This window comes from Catharus ustulatus, chromosome 6 (genome assembly GCF_009819885.2).
Source record: "Catharus ustulatus isolate bCatUst1 chromosome 6, bCatUst1.pri.v2, whole genome shotgun sequence".
Classification (NCBI taxonomy): Eukaryota; Metazoa; Chordata; class Aves; order Passeriformes; family Turdidae; genus Catharus; species Catharus ustulatus.
Genome location: NC_046226.1, coordinates 25,912,283 through 25,926,224, shown reverse-complemented (window position 1 = coordinate 25,926,224; position 13,942 = coordinate 25,912,283). Strand labels below are relative to the sequence as shown.

General features: G+C 39.4%; 1 protein-coding gene across 2 annotated transcripts; it reads right to left on the bottom strand.

The window, feature by feature from the left end:
* Positions 1–488: 488 nt before the first annotated feature.
* PPP2R3C (protein phosphatase 2 regulatory subunit B''gamma) lies at positions 489–13,941 on the bottom strand. Of its 2 annotated transcripts, none has more exons than XM_033063022.2 (13): positions 13,852–13,941; positions 12,986–13,113; positions 11,776–11,880; positions 11,144–11,256; positions 10,265–10,362; positions 7,851–7,921; positions 7,004–7,136; positions 5,878–5,933; positions 5,730–5,805; positions 4,992–5,128; positions 3,295–3,432; positions 1,584–1,643; positions 489–924 (listed from the first exon to the last, which is right to left on the bottom strand). In XM_033063022.2, exons 2-13 carry the CDS (start codon positions 13,076–13,078, stop codon positions 736–738), a joined length of 1,269 nt encoding a protein of 422 aa, XP_032918913.1. In that variant the 5' UTR covers positions 13,079–13,113; positions 13,852–13,941; the 3' UTR covers positions 489–735. The 2 variants fall into 2 exon arrangements, with proteins under 2 accessions (XP_032918913.1, XP_032918912.1); XM_033063021.2 differs by lacking the exon at positions 13,852–13,941 and adding an exon at positions 13,722–13,817.
* Between the last annotated feature and the right edge of the window lies 1 nt (position 13,942).

Here is a 13,942-nt window from a genome sequence, read left to right as displayed (position 1 = left end):
ATTTCTGTGGCTTTCTTAAGGATTAAGAGAGTTTCACAGTGTTTCACAGCTTTAACTACTGCTGTAGCTCAGTTGTACAATTATGATAGAGCGCATAAAATACTTGCACAGGAGGTTAACTTGATGAAAGCCTCTGTGCAGGTGTTTGTTTTAACTTGATCTAAAGCTAGTGCAGTTTTATTTCTGTGAATGAACCTCTTGAAATTAGGTAACTATCCAGTTCAATAATTTACTTATTACGCACTTAAAGCAGGTCATGCATAGAAGAAAAAGGCCTAAATTCTTTATTTCTTAATGAAAACTTTTGCCCTCACAACAGAATGCCAACAGTGTTGGCATTAGAGGAAGCTATGCAGAATGGAGTCGGAGGTTTGGGATGGCTGAGTTGATACAGGCCAGTGTTGAAGGCACCAAGAAGCACATCCTTACTTTCAGGGTCAATTCACACTTAGAATAAGCTATTCAAATTAGAGCTTGGTACACATGAAAAAAGTCCAAAAATATTTATTTTAAAAAAAGGTAATTTCTGCCTCTTAAACAACACGTGCATTTTTGGTTTCAGGAATTAGTTCTGTGATTTGTGTACGTACCACATTTTATATCATATGGGGGCAAAGGAGGAAGGGAGAGCAGTAAAATGGAGAGGAATTGATTCAGATAATGAATGTTTCCAGCTTCCAACAGTTGGCCCATCAGATTGAGATCTCTATGGATACAGTCAGCTCCCATTCAAAGTCACGTATCATCAACATCAGCAGTGTTGTCATTATCGCTTGCCACAAGGACTTCTCTGTTCTCATACGTCCAGAACCCATTCAGATCAATTAGAATGCTGGTAACAGTGTCTCCTTGACTGCTATTGATCAAGTCTTGAAGGGAGATTTTGTAAGGGTCCTTAGGCTTCACCATATCAAAGATTTCATCCTATGAAAGACAAGTCAAAATTGGGAGAAAAATCCCCACACATTAATGAGCAGAATAATGGCTATTTCATGCCATATACAGAATGATCTTTGGGTAACTAGTGCCACCCACACCAATTTAAAAAAGCAGCTGTTAAGCCCCAAAGCATTTAAAATACAAAGCACACTGACTGATTGGCTACAGTTCAGAGAGTGTCCTCAGCTCCCACATCTCAATAAGAATCTGCTTTTCTGGGGAGGCTTCTGCCTTAAAATGGAACTCAGTTCACTTGTATCAGCTAAGTTTTGTAGAAGCTCTTGTACTTTTTTTTTCCAAAAAGTACTAAAACTGCTAAACATACAGTCGGCAGTAATCAGTTTTATAGAACGTTTAAATTACCAGTCTGCCCCCCATCCCCCAAGGAATGATCCCCAGAACTGTAAAAAGCACTTAGCAAGTACCTTCCCATGTACTTAACAGGTAAATTGTACTAGAACATACCAGTTATTTTACAGAGCAACTGCTGACTAGAAAGGCATTTTCAAACCTATGAGTAGGACAAGTCAGCTCATTTCTACTACTCTCCAAGTAAATATACAGCAACCTAGAAATGATGATGTAAAAATTAAACTATGAAATGCTTATGCAAAGATTTTACACAGTACTCCAGTAAAGCTAACCTTGACATCCTGAAAAGAAACTGGTTCTTGTCCATGAATTTTCATTTGTTCCTGAATAGCCTAGAAAAAAGAGAAATTAGGAATGGCTAGTGCAGTGAAATACTGATGCCGTATGAAACTTATTAAATGCTTCTGCATCTTAAGCTGTATTCCCCTCTAACAAAGCATTCATGGTACAGCTTGCAATCATTTTTCTTCCACAGGTGAGGCAGGGGTGAGTTAAGGCATTATCAATGATACACATGTCTAGGTTCACAGTTCTTAATTAGTATGATATGAATATCACTTTCACACTTACGACACCAGTGTTTGAGCAATTTGCATGCTATCCCTCAAGACTCAAAACTTAAGATACTAATACACCCAAACCACAAAGTTACATTTCTGACACAGTATGAAATGCAATGTAGGTTAGGGAAAGAGAGAATGAAAATGACCCATCAGCAGAAAGACAAATCAATTCTTTTAATGTAGTACTATTTAAACACCTGCATCACCAAACCTACATCTGCAAGTAACAGCTATGAACAAAACTGTTTCACTAGCACAAGCTGCACAGCCTCATCAGCTTAGCTTTACCAGCACAGCCTCTGTAGGTGCAGATCTATTCACACTTAATGCTATCAGAAAGGAATCCTTCACAGAATCAATAGGAACTGTTCCGATTTCATGGAAAACTTGGAACCTTCCATGTCAAAAAGGAGACTTGTTACAACAGAGAAATAAGGAGGATATAAGATATGCCTTGAGCAGGCCTGAATGCTTTACTGACTCAATGAATTAAGTGCCTTGTTCTCCATCCTTAAAGCATACAGGTAAGTACAATGACATTATTTATTGCCAGTTATAAGACAAAGATCCATATAACAAAATTTGGAGTGCTTGTCCCTGTGTCTGAATAGAAACTACTGAGGGAATCCTGTACATGAATAAAGCATCAAGCTCATAACTCAGCTGAAACCATCCACAGCAAAAATACCATTTTACTGCAAAGCACTTCCTTTCCCAAGATATCTCAGGTATCTATGAGAAAAACAAGATGAAACAACAAAACATCTGCCCCTTTTCCAAACCAAACCCACTAGTCAGAAGAAAAAACCCAAAACAACAAAACCCCATCACACACAAACCTGTTTGGAGGAAGGTTTTACAATCTTAAATTTATTTTAACAGCAACTAAAAAAAATTAAGCTTAGTTTAAATCTATTTTGGCAGCAACAGGTACAACTGCAGACTATGAGAAATGCAAGAAACTTTTTGCAAGCAAAGCACTGAATGAAAAATCCCAGAGCTGTATAAGCCTAACAATAAATTTCATTATCTTCATTTATTTTAGTGAATTTTAAGATTACAGCTGAAATTAAAACCATGGGCAATAATCAATTAGAACCACCATAAAAGATTTTAATAGGTAATTGTCACGCAATTTTAGGACAATTTTCAATTTAAAAAAACCCCAAATCAACAGAAAATATTTTTCCTACTCAAAATCAAAACAGTTAATTTCAACTACAGATAAACTACTGAAAATACCTTTTGAAATCTTTCCAATTCTTGTCTTTAAAAAAAATTAAATCTTCTTAGAAGTCGTTACTAGCCTGCCTGTGGCTATTGGTAATTTAAAGTGATTTCCTGCAGATCTGCATGCAGAAGCACATAGGCTATAACACTATAAACACAGAAAATGGCCTACTTGTATAAAGAGACTTACCCTAAAGAAATAATTAAGGGAAAAGACATTCAGGTGTCCTTTGTTCTCTATATCAAGCAGTTTGAAAATATATTGCAGAGCTGCAGGCTCCTTTCTGTTTTCTAATGCAAGCACAAAGTCCAGGTAGGTTTTATAGTCCTAGAAGTAGATACAATCATGTTTATTATAGTCTTCTTTATAAATTGATTTTGCAAGCAGGAACTCTATAATTGGCAGCTATTTCATTGTAGGGGATCAGTTTATTTTCTGAAAAAGACAACATGAAATAGAAAATGGCTGCTGCCACTAATGTGCACAGAGAAGTTATTTTTTAATGACTGCTGAAAACCTGCCATTTTAGAGGCAAAATAGAATTCCAAGCATAAACCCAAATGAAACAAGCCATATATATGCTTTTAAACAATACTTAATGTATCTTTAAACTGCTGAACAAACCCAACTAGTGAAGAAAAAAACATATAAAATGTTTTCATTATCATAAATGTCTATCAGCAGTAAGCCTGATGTTACCAAATAGTGAACTATATGGCAAACTAAGTATATAATCCTTAGACAAGAGTCAGTGGTTTGGCAAATTACATGCTAGAAACATTAGTTAACATTCCAAATAAGTATCACACTTTTATTTTTCATTAGTATGGATTCTTGGTTTCCCAAGCAAGATACAGTTGTGACAAGGACAGAAATCCTACAGCCCTGCGTGCATCATTACCCTGTTTACCTGTAACACCAGAGAGTTGTGCTGTCATTCAGAGAGAGCTCAACAGCCTGGAAAAATGGGCTAACAAGAGCCTCATCAAGTTCAACAGAGGGAATGCAAAATCCTGCATCTGGGGAGGAATAATCCCATGTACCTGTAGAGTTGGGGGCTGACTGGTCAGAAAGCAGCTTTGCAACAGGTCCTTGCAGCAAAGGCTGCTGACAGCACCCTCAGCTGCATGAGGAATGCTTTGGTGGCAAGGTGAGAAAGGTGATCCTTCTCTACTCAGCACTGCTCACACAAAATCCAGGCACTGGGTCCTGCTCTGGCCTCCCGCATACAAGAGAGATAAACCTACTGTTGCAAGTCCAGAACAGGACACCTCAATCACTGTGTGATTCTAACAAAAAAACTGCTCAGGTGGCAAAAGGGATGTAGAGTGAATTTGCAACTTATCACTTTATACTCCAGTCATCTGAATGCAGACAAGAATTGCGGCTGAACGATAAGTAAAGCTTCAAAAAAATTAGATAAAAGATGTTACTTTAAATTAGTTAGACTTCTCATTTTTCACAGCTATGGAAATCTTACAATGAAAAACAGCTGTCTTCATGCAGAAATTGACAGCTTAGCTGACTTGCACTGATCTCAAGTATGCTACTTGTCTTTGATCCTCTTTAAAGCACTACATTTAACTAAAAAGCCTTGCTGCATCTTCAACGTGAACTTTTAAACTGAATCTACAAGTGGTGTTATCCTAGGCTGTCTGGATTCTCTATCACCTCTGCTTTTTCAAGCATGCAATTCATTTTTAGGCCACACTGCAGTCACCTTACTCTCAAGAAAATTTATGTTGCATGGTCATTTGTGTGCACAATGATAAAAGTTACTTTACCTCAAGCTACTCTTTGCTTTAAAGATACTGATTATTACGACATTTCTCAACTCAATAAGCCAAAGGTGTTACGCTGTAGACAAAGGGAAAATACGTAATTACCATTTCACCATCATAAGTTAAGCATTCCTGAAAGACACGATCTAAAAATATGTTGGTCAGAGTCCCTGTTCCATATCGGGACAGTTCTTCTTTGCTGAGCATTCCATTGTGATCTTTATCAAGGTTTAAGTACTGACCTAGGAAGGAGATTAAAAAAGCAAACCATAATATACCTCTATCAGAAAAGAACTGTTTCAACAGAGACAAACAAACATTGAAATGCTAAATTTTTAAATTTTCATAATAAAATTAATGCAATTAAATGAGAATTTACTAGATCCACAATAATATTCATAAAGCATCAAACAATATTCAATAAGCACAGAGCATGGAGGGAGAAGAAGTGGGATTCCTATAATGAGGTGTTAGCAGTTCTAATCTAAGTTAATAGCTGTGGATACAGAGAGAGGAGCAGAAGGCTAAGAGCATATTATTTTATACAAATATGCTGTAAACATTAAAAAAGAGCTAAAGATGATACAAAGACATGAACAGAGCCAGAAGAGAAGGTTACAGAGAAATCTTGTACCTTGTTGCACAAGATTATAAAACCACAAAAAAGAGCAACATCGGAGAACCAAAATTGTAAAGAAAGTCAGGAAGATCAACTGAAATGGCAGATTCAGGATTTGCAAAGATGAGTTAGCAAGAGAATTTAACATGACAAAAACAGAGGAAAAATAGTGACTAAGTCATACAAGAAAGAGAAGGAAAGTGCTGACATATAAAGGAACCTACCATAAACTCTTAATGCAGAAGGAGCAGAAAACCAGTTTGTTTCCTGACTTTCTTTAGAAAGTTCTTCATCCCTTAACTAAGTGAAACATAAAGTTAGAATTCAGAAAGAGTACATTAAAATACAACAGTATATGTTAGAGACCTTTACCTCCAGTAAATCATCCAGGAAGCTGCAAGCTAAAATATCCTGTATCTTTATCTTCCCTGCAGCAAGAAAAGGAAAATACATTTTAACAGTTGCTCAGCCAACATATCCATTTGACTATTTTCATTTAGGTGGCTTTACTTAAGAAAGAAGTATTTGGAGTGGAAAAAGATAGCACTTTAAGAAATAAAAGCTAAACAAAACCCACATCTAACATCAAGGATAAGGCTCTAATTTCAGAGATGAAATAAAATACCTTTAAAAGGACTGGACAAAACTAGCCTGATATTGGCAGGAGCTATCCTGAAGCCTTAAACGCCAGAAAACTAGATTAAAATAAATATGAGTGTTCAACACTAACTCAAAAATGCAAAGAAAGCATGCTTAAAACATTTGATGAAATAATACTCTCCTAAGTGACATGTTATTCTTACACCTTCAAAACCAGAGCTGTGACACAAAGCTAAGGTAGCAGAATGCACTTCTGCTGGTGCAGCTCTGACTGGTGCACAGAAACGGTGCTAACAGCTGTACAAAATAATGGCATTGTAACTTCCCACCCACCATCTCCAAACGTTTGTAATTACCTCTGCCAGAGGCTGCTGCCCACACAATTCTGACCTTTACAAGGGCTACACAGCTGGACTTTGAAAACACATCTAGTTTGTGACTTAAATCGAGGGCATAGGAGGGAGCTACGCTTGTAACAAGCATTATCAGACCTAACTGCAGATCTTTTCTAGTGGGTCTACATGGTGCACACAGATTTAACCACAGCAAAAGCACATCACTCTAACCATTTCAACAATTTTGTGGATGTTCTGACAAGCAGTTGTGTTGTTGGTTGCTGTGTTTTCTACTCACCCGGAACATTTGAAAAATTATCTACTGCTAATGGCTCATTATAATAAAACAGTATCTTATTTGTCAATTTCTATGAGATAACTTTATATATGATATGTATCTCACAGAAATTCATTAGCTGTAGAAGTAGATAATTAGACCACAATGAAGAGGCATGGTCTTCAGTAGAGATTAATCTTCAATGCTGAACAAAAGCCTACCAGGACAACTACACATTGCTTTGAAAACACAAGTAGCTTCAGTGGAAACATTTTAGTAGACCTACCTGTTCTGAGAGGATCAAGAAAGAAGAAAAACTTTCTAACTGCTGTGCAGACATAGAAGGAGTAAAAAGATTTTTCTAAGCCATCCAGTTGTGGCAAAGTAGGGATGAGTTCCAAAATATAGTTTTCTAAATCCTGCAGAATTAAGAAAGAAAACAAGCATTAAACATTACTATTGTTCCATGTTTGCTATATTCCTCTCTGGCTTTCAAGAGCATTTTGTTAAAAATATAGTCCTGCAACAATGCAGAAAAGAGCAGGAAAGCAGGTAAAAAACCTTCTGTCTCTGTGCAAGAAATCCCAGATCATATACATGCACATCTGATTCCAGGGCTGAAACAATCTATTAATAAAGCAGAATTTAACAAAGTCCATATTTATATGTAAATATAAGTACATTCAACTGTACCTTTTCCAAATATCAGAAGCATAACTCCTGACTGGATTATCTCATTGCTAAATATTTTTTAATAAACTGTTTTTCTCTGAGTGGTAACTAGGACATTTTTATTTTATAATATTACCTCCTTTTAGAACAGGCAAGTATTTCACTGAAGAATAATTTGTGATTTTTACCTACTAAATCTAGTAAAGTGCTAATGACATGAAATCCTTGTAGATACAAACTTTTTTCAGAAAATTACCCCAAAGTTTAAAAGCTTAGCACCACTCTCACCACCTCATCTCGTGAATATATGAATTCCAATTTATCCAAACAAATCTGCCTAATCCCAAATCCATGTTATGATACAAGCTTTTAGAAGACAAGATTAGAAAAAAATTTGGATCTTTCTGATGCTCTGTCATTTGATTAAAGAGAGACATTAAGTTAATCAAGAATTTACTTACTGATTCTCTGAGGTAACCTTGGCCTGCCACATCATATAAACTAAGACCTATTCTTGTCTGATGAAGCCATACTGTGAAACAGAAAACAGAATTACAACACAAGCAACCTATAGGGCTTTTGAGTTCTTGCCAAAATCTGAAGTTATTCTGGAGGCTGCAAGGCACAGTTGGATTTTAAGTGCCTCTTCCCATTTTTCTGAGCTTTAAGCAAAGCCATGTCATGTCCTCCTTAGAACATTGTTTCATCTCTGAATTTATAAGAGTCACTTGCAACATACTATAAACATACACTTCATAAATATATTCTATTTATAATATAAATATACACCATTGCCACAACTGCCTTATAATAACTTGATATGAAAAATGGCTGAGCAGATACCACATTTTATTTGATGTATCATAGAAATTCTAGGATTAGAAGCAACTTTAAAGATCACCTAGTTCCAGCCTTCCCTCACCACAGGCAGGGATGGCACTCATTAGATCAGATTGCTCAAAGCCCCATCCAGTCTGGCCTTGAACAGTTCCAGGAATGGTGCATCCACAACTTCTCTGGACAATCTGTTCCAGTGCCTCACCACCCTCTGAGCAAAGTATTTCTTCCCAGCATCCATTCTAAATGTCTCCTCTTTTAATATAAAACAGTTTCCCTTTGTCCTATCACTGTCTGCCTGGGGTAAGAAGTCATTCTCTCTCCATTTTATATGTTCCCTTTAAGTACTGAAAGTCCATAATGAGGGCTCCCCCAGAGCCTTCTCTTCTCCGGGCTGGACAACTCAACTCTCTCAGTGTGTGGTCATAGGAGAGGCTCACATCTTTCCTGTGCTGACTCCAGGTGGGGTCTCAGCCAGAGCAGAGGGCAAGAATCATCTCCCTCAACTTGCTGGACACGCTTCTTTTGATGCGGCCCAGGCTTTCCGGGCTGCGGGCACACACAGTCCGTTATGGAATTCCATATGGAATCATATGGATTCATTCTCTCTCACTGACTTAGAAACGTGTAGCAGTGCATTTTCACTGCATTACAGCTGCACAATGTCATATACAGATAGACTGCTACAACTCCTTGTATAGCACCACACGCTGCAGCTACAGCCAAAGGTCAGGCCCTCACTTCTGAGTTACAAGGCGAGAATTAGAATCACACAAGCATCTATCTTTGTAACAAGAAGACACATTAATTGGACAAACTAAAGGACAGTGTGCTTGAGGCCATTGTTAAAGCACTGTAACAGCGATGGAGTACAGATTAGATTAATAAAAACTATTATTCACATACTCAGCATGACATTTAACTTCCATTTTCTGAAGACACAGTTCAAAAGTTGCTCCTATGCAATATGAGCTGTCCTTCAGTACATTCACTCTTCAAGGTAAGTGTTTCTCGTGGTGGGCTAAGTGTCACTCGGAAGGCAGACATACACTGAGGCTGTTTTGTTGTTGGCTTAAGTTTAAAGATAAACGCATCAAACATGAAGTGATGTGGTGATGGCGCCTTTCTTTTATTATTATTATTTTGTTTGTTCGCTTAGTAAAAAGGCATCATCCTAAATATACAAGACTCAAAACTTCTGGGTGAAACAAAGCTCTGGAAGAACCTCTGTTGCGTCCATCTGGGTGGGCCTTTTTGAAATGCATACAATTCTAACAGACTTTGTCACAAGTCTCTTATCCTGCAGCTTTTGGGTTTGTTGTTGGAAATGGGTCTATTACTCATTTCTTGCATACTGTGCACATCTGTATATCATGCTTTCTGCTCAACACATTTCTCATCCCTTGCATCACAAGATTTTAAGTTAAGTATGCTGAGCAGCTCAGAGAAAGGTGCTGTTCTCCTCTCCCAAAGGCTTTAGCAGATCTAAGAATACAGTAGCCAGGACAAAAGATGAGACAGTCTTCCTTTCTGCTAGCCAGCCTACTGTTTTTAAAAAACATCTAATACATATTTTTTAAAAAGGGTATTTTTCAGTGGCTATTTATAATAAAAATAACTGAAAATATGGTGACAAAAGAAACATGCTGACATATTTGACAAACGGTTAAAAAACACAGACAGCACCACTCTGTAGAAGGACAAACAGCAAACAAAACTATCTGCCCAATCACAGGTGATTAAGATCACACCTGCCATGGAACTGTATTGTTTTGCACTGAATAAAAGAAATCAGAATGACAATATATGTAACAAACAGATCAAGCATATCTGTGGCCAGGAAGAGGGGGATTTCAGAAGTATGATGAACTCCCACCTTCTAGTACAAGAAAAAATCCCAAGCCTCAAGAAAAAAAGCATTTGCAGTTATCAATCTCAGCAGATCTCACTGTTGTTGAAGGGAACATCAAGCAACTAATAAAGCTGAAAATAGCCTTAAAATGAAACAACGTCTAACACAGAAGCAGCATCCACTAACCTTTTCGCATGACATAATTGAAAAACTGCATGATAGATATTCTCCCATAAGGATCATTATGGAGTAATTTAGCAAAGATCTTCGCTGTAAAGAATTGCCTGTAAAACATAAACACAAAGGTATTGCTATGCCTCTGATTACACTGCACTGACAGATCCAGTTAAAGCATTTGAAATTTACAGATCCTGTAAAATAACATTTTAACACAGAACGTGTTCATATGCCACTTTACACTCATCAGGTGGAATCCTACCAAGTAACACCAGTAAAATCAAGAAAAAGCAGCTACCTTTTCTGCTCATGAGTCTTCAGTGATGTAGAACTTTTGAGAGCTTTTATTCAATTTGTCTTTACTACAATATGTTTGGTAGCTTCCAATCTTCTACAACACGCACATAAAAAAAATGCCAGTACTAACAAATAATTTGCTTCTGCCCAAAGCTCAAACACAAAGCCATGTGCACAACAGCCATCTCCAACAGCAGCATAAGGAAGGACCATTCACTGCATGCTGTGCACATCCGGTAGGAAATTCTGCATCAGAAGATGTCAGGGAAAATCGGGCAGTATCACTGGAGACATGATTTACAGTTCATTTATATAATGTGCTGTTCACTGACTACTACATCTAAAAATGTTCATGCTGATAAAAATTTCTTCAAAAGGATGCACTACCATTCTTTTAGGCACCCCTTATTACAAGCCACCTCAGAGATGCACTTACCTTTGGCAAGGATGTAGCGAAACCAGTTCATCAGTAACTACATGGATATGATTTTCTCTCACCATTAAACTGTTCCCATCTATTTTAGCAACTGAAAGTTACAGTAGCACTTAAGTTTAGTCAAAATGAGCACATACAAGAGAAGAAAGCCTTACTTGCATTTTGGTCCAGCTTTTTCACCAACTTTCAAGAAGTTCTCATAATTAATCATTGCTTCTTCCCCAATCATAGGTGATGTCTGATGTTTGTCCAGTAGGAACCATAAATTCTTAAAAGGTATTTATATTTGGTTAAGAAGGTATCTCTTTAGAGACGTCAATGTGCTTAAGATACAATGTTTAAGAAACTCAGCCAGAAAAGTGAGTTTGCTACTTCCATTTCCTTAAATGCTGCTAAACACACGTACACTCTCCCTCCCGCACTAGCATTTCTAGGGTCTTTTGTCTTTGCAGTGCAATAAAATCAACCATCTTAGAAGTCTCTCTCAGTGATACAGAAACAGAACTTATGTCATCATCTGGGCCCACCAGGGAAATCATTGCAGCGTGCTGGAAAACCAGAAGCCATCAGTTTAGTCCTCACAGTCATCATAATGAGCAAGCTTCACACTGGCATTACTAGCCCAAGGCTCGGCAGTACTTCAGTTTTACCAAGTACTGTGTGCCCAAATACAAAGCATCCTACCACAAGGTTCTGTGGGGCAGATAGGACATCATCAAGCTCTGACAGGAAATAATCTAAATCCATTCAGCAGCCACTACAAGATATACAGAAATTATTTTCCTACCTGCAGCTCTTCATTATCCAACAGTTCTCTACTTTTTCTTTGCAGAAAGACAGCTCTAGATTCTTCCCTTAATTTCTGAAGTAAGACTTCATCTTCAGCTGGCAGCTGGAAACATTGTGGCATTTTAATTTTCTGCACAGTATTATTCAGAAACTACACATCCAGCAAGTATTCTTAGATAGTCTTAAGTCACACACTCTAACTGAAGTTGTTTACTTGATAGAAAACAGCCAGTCTACCAAACTGCTACAAGGGATATCGTTTGCACACCACCTCAAACCACTTCAATAATGAAGCACTCAAAGCAGGAGATCTTTAACAGGACAGACAGAGAAGTACCTCATAGCTGATAACCCATCAAGTAAGCACTTTCCCATGGCTGCTAGATATGAGGGCTCACAAAAAAGGGCATTTACTGTTGTGCTTTACTCAGGAGAAGCACCACATTCTATTTTGTGGTAGGCCTGACTCTCCAAAGTGTGAATGTCTACTAGACTTGTTTTGGCCAACAAATAAGATGAAAGAACACCTAGTTCTGCCAATATTTACATGCCAAACAGTACAGCACCACTGGAACTTGGAGAGTTGCACATGTATCCATCAACTGAAACCTAAGTACTTGAGGACTTAATTGGCAGAAACGTGAGACCCTAAGTAATATGTGACCATGAGAGGTTTGACAGCAGCTGCATGGTCAAGTTGATGAGTGCCAGCAATATCAAGATGTCTACATGTGCTCCCATCCCAATCTGATTAATCTCAAAACTAGGTTGCTGGACCCAGCATTTCTGACGGATGATGCAAGCAACAGATCCATCTCTAGTCTGCAAGACCAATGACCCACCATTTTCATGAGGCAGCATCCCATCATGTCTAAACAGGAACCAGCAGTGTACAGTTACCAATGTGTAACACTGGTATGTCAAAATTTAGTTAAAACATTAAGTGCCTCTGAAAGAGAACTTCCTATCTTTACCAAGCAGCCTGATCAGCAAAACAGCTCACTGACTCTGATAAGATTCTTAGTAATTATTTTAAACTGCTGAAATTCATAATTGTACAAAACAAAAAACTAGACTAAGCAATTCACATCACTTGGATTTCAATCTACTTTAGCTTCTGAAGCTGCAGGGTCCCTATGAGTGAGCGAAACTTCTTTTATAACACAGAATAGTCTCTTGTTAGAAGTTAATCTGGATACTACACTTACCCTGTAGTAAAATCGTGGTATGTTTACATAGGATATATTGTCACTTTTTTTCCCTCCTTTCCACTCCATGTAGTATTTTGTGAACAATTCCATTTCTTCATCCTTTAGCTCTTGTTCACTCTTTTTGGCTGATTGACACAGAAAAGAATGTTCACGGTGTAGGCCAAATAGAGTTCTAATGTATTGAGGGGCTTGAAAAGCAGAATTAATACTGAGGCTTATTCGGTTGTGCTGTTTACTAACACAGACATGAGGCGGAAATGAGCGGAACACAGACCAATCACATAAATGACATAAGAGTATGCCCCACAATTATTTTGAGTAGGTACGCAGCACCTCTTTCCGTGACTGCGCCCACCCGATTCACTGCAGGGTATGCAGTCGCAGCAGCTCCATGGGGACGCCTGACAGGGCAGCAGCGCTCCTGTTTCAGGGGCAGCCCGGTCCGTGCCGGCTCGGGGCTGGCGCTGCGCCCCTGCGCTCACTGCGAGCAAACCGCGCGGGGCCGTGAGCCGGGCCGGGCGGCGCAGCCCTCACCGCTCCGAGCCACGACAGCTGGTTTCTCCGCGGGGCGGACTCCGGGACCCGCGCGGCCCCTGCGGCAGCCCGGGCACGGCGAGCTACGGCAGCACCGGAGAGGCCGACGCTCGCCCGGCCGGCCGTGTCCCCGCCCCGCCGGTGACTGCGGGCACCCCGGGGCGCTTCCCCCGCCCGCTCGCGATCCCGGGCCACTCACGCGCGCGGCGCGCGGCCAGCCGGGCCCGCAGCCTCCGCTCCCAGTCCATCGGCACGCGCCCACCGCCTCCCCACGCATGCGCACTGCCCCGCGCGACGCGCCCCTGCCCTTCGGAGCTTCTTGCCCGCACCCAAGATGGCGGAGCAGCCCCGTCCTTCCCAACGGGGCGCGCGGATCACGTGTGGCCCCGCCCGGTGGGACGCGATTGGCTCCACGCGCGG